General features: G+C 40.6%; 1 protein-coding gene across 2 annotated transcripts in view; it reads left to right on the top strand.

Annotated features, from left to right (window-relative positions):
• MON2 (MON2 homolog, regulator of endosome-to-Golgi trafficking) overlaps positions 1-12,267 on the top strand; it is a 522,785-nt gene that overhangs the window by 65,003 nt on the left and 445,515 nt on the right. For both annotated transcript variants that reach the window (XM_033958262.1, XM_033958263.1), the window contains exons 4-5: positions 1,463-1,594; positions 6,222-6,351. In XM_033958262.1, the coding sequence (XP_033814153.1) occupies positions 1,463-1,594; positions 6,222-6,351 (262 nt within the window). The remainder of the gene's footprint in view (positions 1-1,462; positions 1,595-6,221; positions 6,352-12,267) is intronic.

Genomic DNA, 12,267 nt, shown 5'->3' on the forward strand with positions numbered 1-12,267 from the left:
AGTCCGCCACTATTACTTTCTATAATTCATAGTAATGACTTTCTCTTCTTGCTAGGATGGGTTTTCCTGTTTTCTTATAAAACTATTCTATTTAATGGGAACCATGCTTTCATTTTACTTAGCAAAATTCCCTTCCATTACCCATCTGTGTCTACCTGATAGCTCCATACACTTCATCCAATTTTGCTGCAATGACTTTAATCCCTTTGAAAATAATTATTTTGTTTGATCTTCAAACCAGGACATCACAACTTCTTTGACATCTTTATCACTTGAAAAATGCTATTCATGGAGAGCTTACTTTAATACTCGGAACAGGAAATGATCTGAGGGAGCTAGGCCAGAACTGTAGGGTGGATGGTTCAGTAGCTGAAACCCACATTCTTGGATAACAGCCTGTGATTGTCGTGGCATGTGCACTGGCACATTGTCGTGAAGAAGCAGTATGCCTGCTGTTTTTCCCTCATCTTTTCTCCTTAATTGACTCCCACAAAGCGATCATTGTGTTGGCGTAACTCTCCCCAGTTATAGTTGTCTTGTGTGGCATGAACTGCAGAAACAAAATTCCTTCATCATCCCAGAAGACAGTTTCCATGACTTTGCCTGCAGATTTTTCTGTCTTGAACTTTTTGGGGGTGGGGGATGACTTGTGTTTCCACTGCATTAACTCCATTTTGGACTCAGAATCTCTGTGATAGACCCAAGGCTCATCTCTGGTCACCAAACGATGAAAAAAATTCACTTGGTATTCACAGAGTATCTCCAAGTTCTCCTGACAGCACTGGAGCCTCGTGACCTTCTGACATGGCATCAGCATTTTTGGAACCCATCTTGCACTACCATTGGACATCCCCAACTTTTCATGAATTATTTTCCAAAATGTACCTGCCATAATGCCCATTTCTTCAGCTATTCAGGAAACCTTAATTTGTCTGTCTGACTAAATTAAATCCTCAACTTTCTTGCACATTTCTGTGAGGGTCATCTTCAGTGGATTCTCTGCCCACTTAAACTGCTTGCTCTAAAATTTTACTTTGTAGGATGATGGGCAGACTCATCATAAATTGCAGTCATGCGTTTATGGATCTCCTTCCAAGTTTTCAAGTTTAATATGTATTTGATTAATTGCTTATATCGACTTTTAAGCGATGTACAAAAGATAAAAATATTGATGCCGGTGGCCGAAGATCTTCCCTCTTCCTTGTGCTGGGCCTTGAACATCTGCGCATGCTCAAGGTCTTCTAGTTCTCGCTCTCTCCGAGATATTCGGAGATCTCCGAAATATACAAGTAAATTGGTTTACGAGCATGAATTATGCTTGTAAACCAAGGTTCCACTGTAATAGTTTTGGGGGACAGTATCAAATAGTTTTTCATCAACAGACTTGGAAAGGGTTCCAGCATTTGTCTATAGAACATGGTTTAATACCAATCAATAAACTACTTTTTATTTATTTATACAGACTGCTGCTGGAAATATTATTAATATGTTGTGGCAACTAATGGAAAATGGTCTTGAGGAACTAAAACTACTACAGACTGTCCTTGTGCTTTTAACCACCAACACAGTAGTTCATGATGAGTCACTTTCAAAGGTGAGATATTTATTGTAATTTGCAGGTTTCATTTGTAAGGATAATCATGGTTTCCCTCCCCAAATCCAGCTTGTTATGATATTATTTTGTATGTTTCTGGGTATTTCAATCTAACTACACTTGCTAAAATGTAGCCTGAAAGTATATTATGTAAAATGTAATTATATGCCATGAGGTTTAGTGAATCCTGCCCTTTGTTGGTTTTTTTTTTTCCCATTTGTTTTCTGCCTGACATCTTTATAAACTACTTTTTTATATGCATATAATCTTAAATGAGGAGGATACTTCCTAAAGTGAAGATGCGAAGTAGGACTGATATGTGAAACAAAAATTGTAGAATAAAAGTGACTGAAATTTGTAAATTAGGAATTTTTTCTCAAAGAATACATTTTGTTTTGTCTTTATGTGTTTATTTTAATAGGTTTATGCCCAATTGCCACTGTTCAAGGTGAGGTATAATAAACATGGGTAGTAACATATAACTAGGGTTGCCAGATTTTATATTCGTGAAATCCAGCCCCTACTGCTTGCTCTGGTCGGACAGGAGGGCATCTGCACATGCACGGATGCGACGTGATGACATAGCGCACACTCGCGCATGTGCATGACATCATTTTGTGGCATCCGTGCATGCGCTGATACCCTCTTGCCCGACACAATTCTGGGGGAAGCTTTTCAAAACCCGGACAAAGTGCCAAGTTTTGAAAAGCCATCTGGACCCCTGGGCATATCGTCAAAAGGAGGACATATACAGGGAAATCTGGCCGTCTGTAACCCTACATATAGCAAATACAGTACACAATGATACTGCCAAAACACAAAATGAACAAGGATGGAGAACTAGGCCAGCTCATTAAGTTTCAAGTTTATTAAAAATTTATTGTACACGCAATGTCAAATACTTCAATGCGTATGAGAGTTTAAAATTAGGAAACAAACCATAAAATAACTTTATACAAATAAACATACAGTGTATACTTACAAATAATTAAGAGTACAAAAGGAAAGGAGGGTGAACTACAATCTTTAAAGAAAATAGAGATACATTTAGGGAAAAAACAACTGGAAGGTGATAAAAATTAATCTTGAAAGCATGGCTAAACCTGGAGAAGAGGTAAAGGAGATTATGACCTATACATAAAGTCTGATTAAAATTAAGTATTAGAGCATATGCATTAATGATAGAAGAATTATGCTATCTATGTCTCAAATGCGTCCCTATACAAGTAACTTTTTAAAGATCTTTAAATTTTTCTAGTGAGGATTCACCACTTAAGTAAATTGGTAAGTTGTTCCAGATCTGGGGTGCTATAACCGAAAAGATGGTAGATCTCCTAGTACCTATTACTTTTAAAGAAGGGAGTCAGCAGTCTGTTGATCCAAGTGTCCTGACTGGAGAATATGGTATTAGAAGACGATCCAGAAATATTGGTGCGTTAGTTTGTTGGATTTTAAACTAAATACCTTATATCTTTATTAATATGCAAGATCAAACAGTTTAAGGTCTTTTTGAAACCCACAAACATCTCTTATGGCTCGTATTTCATTTAGGAACAAATTCCATCGTTTAGATGCATAGACCAAGTCAATCTGTTTCTTCCTCGCATTTAGGGGGGAATTCATTAAGCATGTTAAAGCATAGGAAAGCAAAATATCACAATTTACTGTATACACTGATATACACTGATATACATATAAAAAATTTTGAGTCCGAATAAAATTAACATTTCCATCGCGCAAAGGATTTAGACAAACTGAGTAAAACAGCATGTGTTATAGCCTTAACATTCATTAAGGAAATTATCATGTGCTAAATGCTAAGAAACTCATTTTTTTAAATACATGAGCTGCTTAGAATTTAGTGCGATTAAGGCCCTAATGTCTGCATGAAGAATTCCTTCTTGAATAGCAAAATAACAAATGTACTTTGTGTATGCAACTTCATCATACAAGCCAATGTATTGCTTGAAATAGAGAAGAACAACAGAAGAGGCAAGTGAGATGTCTAATCCAACCTACAGTTACATATATTGAAATATAACAATAATAATCCAACAAAAGTCCTTAATCAAATAACACATACAAAGTCCCAAAGTACTTGTATGTATGAATCCAAGGAAAGTCCCAACAAGGATCCAAGTATCGGCATCACAGTTGCCACCTTCAGGGGACAAGAAGTGACTGAGGACAGAGGTATAGGATAAAACATAAATAGATTAAGAAACCATCAACTTGAAATAATAGGCATCATAAAGTATTCAGTGTGTTAAAATAATATATACATATATTGAAATAAGATTGCATGTGTAAATATAGAACATAAAATGCATGATAAAAACATACAAGACAATATCATAAAATAGAAATAAAAAATGAAATAGGAATAAAATCTGAATCATATAAAAAACATGAGGAACAAAATGGCAAGGATAAACTGAATGTCATATATAAGAAATGAAAACATACTAAAACCAAAAGCATATAAAACATGGCATATAATCACATGAGGAGAAAAGTGGCATGGGTACACTAGATGTGGCATGGATATAAACTGTAAAAACAGAATATCAATTAAAACAATATCAAATAACAATATGATATAAAAATAGGTGGCACAATTGAGTGAAGGACTAGGTGACATGAACACGCACAACATGTGCCGTCAGAACTCTAAACAAAATGCAACCAAGTGTGTGTCATGACTCATAGCAGTGCATTGTAAGGAAAGCCAGAACCAACGACTAAGTGCAGCACACTCAGGAAACAGTGATGCGGCAAGGAAATAAAGGTGTAGAGATCTGCACAAATGTGTGAGAGTGTACGTGCCAAAAAGCTTACCTTTGGCTAAGGATGTATTCCATAGAATCTGTTAAAAGACCAATTCAAAGGCATAAGAATAATTAGCAAGGACTGAAAATGAGAATGACCAAAAATTAAGCAACTATCAATTGTGGCAGGAAGGAGAGGGAGCGGTAACCGAACCTTACCGTATTGGCGTCTTTGTGAATACAAGCGTGCCAAAAAGAATCCACATGTGCGGTGAGCGTAATTAAAAAGTAAAAACATCAAAGTAAAATATGATTGCATCACAACTGTTGAACAGGGAAGTTATTCCATTCAGTGAGACTGAATGGGACGATTGCTGAAAAGTGCATTGTGCATTTAAATTGACTGAAAAAATGACTGTGCATTTAAGTGCAAAAAACCATGTGTAATTTATCTATTTGCTGCATATATAATCTCATCATATAGTGCATGTGGTGCATATAAGAAAATATGAAAAAAATATGAAGACCAAATATAGTGAAATTGTATATGTAATACTGTAATGTCAGTATTTTGTATCTAACTTTACAAAATGGTAAATGGCATGGAAAATACAATGCTGGCATAGAATCATATCATCCAAGTGACTATACATCAAACATTGGCATAGACTTAAGTGTTCATAACTGGGATAAAACAGAAATTGAAAAATTATAGGGCATAAGCAATAATGAGTATCATGACAGATTTAAAACCCTGTAGCCTGTCTAGGTATATAATGCAGGAACACACTATAGTCAGTCTCTGTGTTCAAACCAAATGGATAGATGGTGTTAAGGTTATAAATAATAAAGTATTTTTTCACGCTGAATACTTTATGATGCCTATTATTTCAAGATGATGGTTTTTTTAATGTACTGTATTTGTTTTATCCTATATCTCTGTCCTCCGTCATTTGTTGTCCCCTCAAGAAGGCAACTGTGTTGCTGAAACTTGAATCCTTATTGGGACTTTGCTTGGATTCATACACACAAGTACTTTGGGACTTTGTATGCTTTATTTGATTAAGGACTTTTGTTGGATTATTGTTGTTATATTTCAGTAAATGTAGCTGTGAATTTGGATTAGACACCTCCTTGCCTCTTCTGTTGTTCTGGTATATTTTGAGGCAAGATCCCTTCTTCTGTTTTTTGTTTTGAAATAGAAAAGACAAATATTCAGAAGATAAGCTGTTTAAAACTTTAAATATTATAAATAAAATCTTTCTACTGGAGGCTTGTGTAGCTGCCTGCATGAGAATTAGTGTTATGAACTTAAATTGAGTTCACCTCAATAGCAATGTTGCTGTGATGTTCTAGTTATACCCACTGTATTATTTCCTCTACCATAATCTCCCCAACCCTGATATGTCCTGTCTAAATTAGATTGTAAGCTTTTCTGTGCAGGGACTGTCTATTGTATGTTAAAATGTACAGCACTGCATATGCCTTTCAGCACTATAGAAATAATAAATAGTAGTAGTAGTAATTAAATTAACTTGGTTTAAGTCTTCTGTTGAAGTACATAGAGGAGTTATAATTGTCTCTTGTGAGGGGAAAACTTGAAAGCACATCAACTTTAATCTATGTTCTCTGAATTTGTATTTCGATTTATTTTAAGGCAAAAGGTGGTGAGATGGGTCATAGAGCTTAACTAAAGTAGAGTGGTATATAAATCTAAATAAATAAATAATGAGGCATAATTATTTCTGAGAATTTATTGAAAATTGTAGATAATTTTAAAAATGGGAAAATTGTAGATAATTTTAAAAATAGGAGTCATGTAGTAAATTGTATTATTAATGAGGAACTGTTTATTTCAGGCAATTGTACTTTGTTTCCGCCTGCACTTTACAAAAGATAATATAACAAATAATACCGCTGCTGCCACTGTGAGACAAGTTGTCACTGTTGTTTTTGAGAGAATGGTTGCTGAGGATGAACGGCACAAAGGTGAGAACTTGGTCTTTTTATTTTATAAAATTAGGAAGTATCTTAACATTTGGTAAATGTGCTAAAAAAAAAAAAAATAGCCATACATATAAAATGTAGTTAAATATTAGAGATTACAGATATCAATGAATGGAGAAGAAACATTTATTTATTTTATTTATTTATTCAATTTTCTATACCGTCCTCCCATTGGAGCTCAGAACGGTTTTACATGCATTTATTCAGGTACTCAAGCAGTTTTCTCTCTCTGTCCCGGCAGGCTCACAATCTATCTAACGTACCTGGGGCAATGGGGGGATTAAATGACTTGCCCAGGGTCACAAGGAGCAGCGTGGGTTTGAACCTACAACCTCAGGGTGCTGAGGCTGTAGCTTTAACCACTGTGCCACACTCTCCCCTTTATTCATTTACTGCAGGTTGCTTTTACCTCTGGTTTCCCTGTCTCATGTTGGATTTTTTGTGACTTTTATGTTTTTATATTTAAGACAGCTAAGGACCCTATAAGACCCCTGAGGAAGGCATTTTTAATTTGCTAAAACATGGCCCATTTTTATTGTATACATTGCCTGGACATGACCCAGCACTGAATTTTGGGGGCTAATTTAGCCAGTGACAGTAAGTGTTTCAAACATCACTGACCGTTGCTGGCTGAATATCAGTGGGGAGAATCTTTCAGAAATGTTAGCCATATGTAATAAATAGATACAATATGCCAGGGTTCAGTGTAGATTAAAATAAAATCTGTCATAATAATAATTTGTGAGGACTAAGCAGCATTATTTTAGTCTTGTTAAGACAAGGCACATAAACCTATTCATGGTGGCTCTACCATATTTCCTGGACTAGAACACACCTCTTCCCTTGTACTCTCCTCTGCAGTTTGTTCCTTACCTCTCTGTATCTGTCTTTCTTTTGTATCTTCCTCCATCTTTCTGTCTTCTATTCGTGCTTTCTTTTCTTATGCATTCACCTTAACAGCCTCTTAACACTTTATTTCAATCCCCACAATTATCCTTTTGTCTTCTTTTTGCGTCTCACATCCTTTCCTTTCAATAAGGCCAAACTCTACTCCCCTGGCTCCCTTTCTGATTTATCAATATTAAAATCCCTCAGTCGATCTTGGAGAATGACATGGTTGATGAGATCAAAAGCAGTAGATATATCTAGTGAAAATATGCAACATGCCTATTGCTGTCTAGAATCAGTTTAATGTAATCTGTAAGGACCAAAAGGGTGTGTTTTGTGGAGTGGTGGGGATGAAGAGCATTTGTATGGTGAAAAAAACCAGAGAGATGGAACAGCTACAAATTTTTTCACAATCTTGGAAATAAATGGCAAGTTCGACATTGGCCTATGATTCACACAGTAGGTATCTGATTTGAGGTCTATGAGGAAAGGGATAATGATTGCAAAAAAATCTCGCTAGTCCTCTGAGTTCCAGAAGGGTCCGCAGGAGGTGGCTCTTGCCCCAAATGAGGGGTTTTCCCCTCTACTTTATTAATATGATGATCCAGGTTTCTTTGGCTCGGAAATTTAATGCCAGCTGCCATGCCGCAGGCATCACCGCTGGCCATGGAGACTGCTCCTTCCCAGGGCATGGGCCTTCTCTCCTGCCCCCCAACCCATGGTCTTTGTCAATATGCTGGCTGTGCCCGTGGTTGACCCAGATGCCCTGACAATGCCTCTATGCAGGCCGGCACTACTCCTGTATGCAGAGCTCCAGATCTTGGGGGGGGGGGGGGGGGGGGGGGGCGAGAGAGACCCACTGTATGTAGGTTTTTCAAGTCTGGGCATCTGGTGGATTTGATCTCCGAGTCCCTCCAGGTGTTGAAGCTGGAGGCTAGGCAGACCTGTCTCTGCAGGATGTTCTCTCATGAGGGATCCAATGACACGATCCGCAACTTTTCCTTATCATCTAGACATAGGATTTTCACGGACATTTGGAAGACATTGGAAGGCCCCTTAAAATATGCTAGGGCTATGTCTTGGCTCTGCCCTATAGCGGATGCTTTTAGCCAGCGTCTTGCTTTCCCCAAAGGTGGATTCCTCGGGGGCTGGTCCTGGAGGATGTTCAGGACCATAGAGTGGATTTCATTCTCAAGCCCCTATTTGATTCGGTGGTCCCCGGACTCAAGGTGGCGATGTCCTCCTCCTATGTGGCCAGGGTGTGCCATTCTAAGCAACACCATGTTCCTATTATGCCAGGGTTCTTGATGTCCTGGTTTCAGGGGTGGATTATATGGCAGATTCCCTGTATGACCTGTTGATGGGCTTCACTATGCTTTCAGCCTTTTCTATTTTGGCGTGTAGGATGCTGTGGATCAGATAGTAGTTCGGTGCTTTGTCCTCAAAAGCATCCTTGAACAGGTTGTCCTTTGAGGGACAACTTCTGTTTGGCAAGGGTCTGGATTTCCTCATGGCTAGTGTACAGGACTAGTGTTAACAAGCCCCGAGCCTCCTAGGGTTTGAGGCAGCCTCTTTTTCATGCCTTCAGATGTTCCTGTCCATACTTGGGGGAACTCCTCTGGCCAGCATTCCTCCCCATCTAACAAACCATGGCTTGGAGTCCTTGGCGCCAGCTGTCCAGGGGGAGCCGTCCAGTAGTGCCTGCAAAGAAGCAATTCTGACACCAGGCTTGTGCCTGCCCTCCTGCGGATCTGGGGTGGCTCTCTGCCTTTCTGGAGGAATGACAGGCTGTCACCTCAGACCGTTGTTGAGTTCTTGAGGTCCTCCTGGCTAGAATTTCATTGTCCCCTGGTGGATTATTTTCTGGATTCCCCTATGGGGAGGCCATAGTCTGTAGGTTGCTGACCATTGTGGACATAGAGCCCATTCTGGATCAAGTCTCGGGCTCTAGAAGATACTCAGTATACTTTGTTCCAAGGAGTGGCTCAGACGATAGGAGGCCGATCCTAGATCACAAGGCGGTCAGTGTGCTCTGAGAAAACCTTTTCTCCGAATGGAGACTGTGCATTCAGTGATCGCTTTGGTGGCTTCGGGGGAGCTCATGCTCTCTTTGGGATCTGCCAGAGGTATGTCTACATATTTCTCTCTTTCCAGACCACAGGAAGTACCTGAGTATCTGTGTTCTGTAGCAGCATTGACAGTTTGCGGCACTTCCCTTTGGGTGAGTGACAGCACCCAGGACCTTCACCGAGGGTCCTTTGGAGTTTTGGTTCACCTATATCTGGACAACTGGTTGATCAGAGCCCTGTTAGAGGCCGAGGGACGTTAGGCCGTTCACCAAGTCGGGTGGTCGATTTCAAGATGAGTCACCTCGAGCCAATGCAAGATCTAGAATACCTGGGGGCTCGCTTTCACATGGGTTGGACCCAGATGTTCTGGCCGTGTTCAGGAGAAACTCCGATAAGTTGTCTGGGACTTCCTGCTCACCCCGGTTCTGATGGCCTGGCATTTCTCCAGGTTCTAGGGACCATGGGGGTGACAGTCGATGTGGTCCCTTGGGCAAGAGCCCATTTGATTTAGCTGCAGGATGCTCTAATTTTGCACTGGAGCCCACAGTGGGATCTGTTACATATTCCACTGCCTTGAACGACAGTGGCTGTGATTCCAGCAGAGAAAGGAAGAAGGGAGTCAGCTGATTGTCCCTCCTCTCTCTCCACTTGAGGATTCTCAACTGAACTGAGGCCCCACCCTACTACCTTCTGGGCTTTATTAAGCAGCCATTTAAAGGGCTGCATGTCAGGTGGACCTGCACTGTCGTCGGGCCTTGTCAAACAACCTCCTGGGCCTGATTAAGCATCCCTTTAAACTTTGTATGAAGAAAAAGAAAACACTGGCCATTCTGATTCCAGCAGAGAAAGGAAGAAGGGAGTCAGCTGATTGTCCCTCCTCTCTCCACCTGAGGATTGTCAGCTGAACTAAGGCCCCACCTACTACCTTCTGGGCTTTATTAAGCAGCCATTTAAAGGGCTGCATGTCAGGTGGGCCTGCACTGTCGTCGGGCCTTGTCAAACAACCCTTTGTGGGGAGTTCCCGCCGTAGTCTCGAGAGATTACAGGAACTCACGGCAGCCATTTCCTATTGGCGATCTGCATGGGGCAGGAGCGTAGGAAGATCGCTCCTGTCCCGAAAGCCCGCTAGACCACCAGGTAAGGCCTGGATGCCTCCTTCCCACCCTTAATTATTACTTTTTACTTTTTATTTTTATCTAACCAGGATCAAAAAATCTTAATTAATAAAAAAAAGAGAGAAGAACTGCAACACTTCTCTAAATGGCCATTTGCCAGTGCCAACGTTGGTAGATATTTGACATACATGATTATATGGCGTGTTATCAATCCAGGATAAGAATCTGAAATAACATATATGTTATAAGAGGTTCTATGTACTGAGCTGGTAGCGTTTTTATGATATTTCAACCTCCTAGTTAATATTTGTACTTAGGAAAGTTTATTTTAAAAGCTGGGATACCATATGAACGGTTCAAGAAGTGGATTAGTTACATATTATACTTAATGAGCAATAAACTTTGACACTTGGGTATATAAAAGATTTTTCTGAGGAACTTTATTATTAAAAAAAACTCTTGTTTTTGATAATGGTTACTGACAGATCTGCCATTTTTTAAAAAAATGGCACAGATATTTTGCGTGTATTACACATGCAAAATATCTGTCCCATATATTAAAAAAAATCCCCCACCGCAGTCTTCCCTGATGACAATCGCATGCCCCCTCCCCAACAATTGCTGTGACATCGCCCCTCTTGTGTGCGAATATGGCAGGATGGATGCCCACACCCTCCTGCCACCAGATGTTTCCCGCTGCTCTTAAATATGGCAGGAGGGGATGTCCACTCCTGCCTGCCATTGCCCCCCCCAGCCGAACTTCCCCCCAACCCTCCCCCATTGCCCGCCAAACTTAAATATGGCAGGAAGTCCCTGATTGGCATTCCTCTGTTCAATGACCATCCACCAATCTAGGCTGCTCTATGCCTTGCCCAACCACAACAGCAGGAGGTCCAGGGTATCCACCTTGAGAGGAGTGACTTCTGAAGTGGACTTAAGTGAGCTCTTACATAGGGAACCATATCTATTCTGGCCACCATAATTCCCAGCAGTTGACGATACTACCAAACTGTGGGAGCCAGCTGGCCACAAATCTCCCAAATTTGCCTCATGAGCATCATTTTGCATGCTTCCGGGAGGCAGACTATGTTCTGTGCCATCTCGAAATGGATTCCCGAAAATTCCAGGGACTAAGTCGAGATCAATTCACTCTTTCTAAAGTTGACCACCCAGTCCAATGTCTGTAGGAGCTGGACCATTTCCTCTACCGCTGTCATTTCCTCGTCCCTCGAAGGTGCCCTTATAAGCCAATCGTCTAGGTAAGGATGCACCTGAATTCCTACTTTGTAGAGGTGCACTGCCACAACAACCATCACCTTGGTAAAGGTTCATGATGCTGTTGCACCATGGAAGAGCAGAGAATTGGAAATGCCTGTCCAAAATATGGAACCTCGAGAACTTTCTGTGAGCCACAAAGATGGGAATATGCAAGTATGCCTCTGTGAGATCCAGAGAGGCAAAGTATTTGCGCAGTGCAACTGCTGCAATGACCAGCCGTACCACTTTCATGAGGAAGTGGTGAATCTTGAGGACTGCACTGATTGACTTTAGATCCAGAATCGGTCGTCTAAGTCTCTTTTGGACATGAAGTAGTATATGGAGTATCTGCCCAAGCCCCATTCTCCTTGCGGTGTGGGCTCTATGGCTCTTAGCAGTCTCTGAACCGTTGCCTGTACCCGGGCCACCTTTTCCGGCTTCTCTGCCAAAGTAGTGAGAAAGAGATCGAGGAGGGGCTGGAAGAATTCCAGCTTGTACTCCACCCGAATGGCCCCCAGCACCCACTAATCTGAAGGGATCTGTGTCCAAGCCTGCCAGTACTTTGCCAG

This window comes from Geotrypetes seraphini, chromosome 9 (genome assembly GCF_902459505.1).
Source record: "Geotrypetes seraphini chromosome 9, aGeoSer1.1, whole genome shotgun sequence".
NCBI lineage: Eukaryota > Metazoa > Chordata > Amphibia > Gymnophiona > Dermophiidae > Geotrypetes > Geotrypetes seraphini.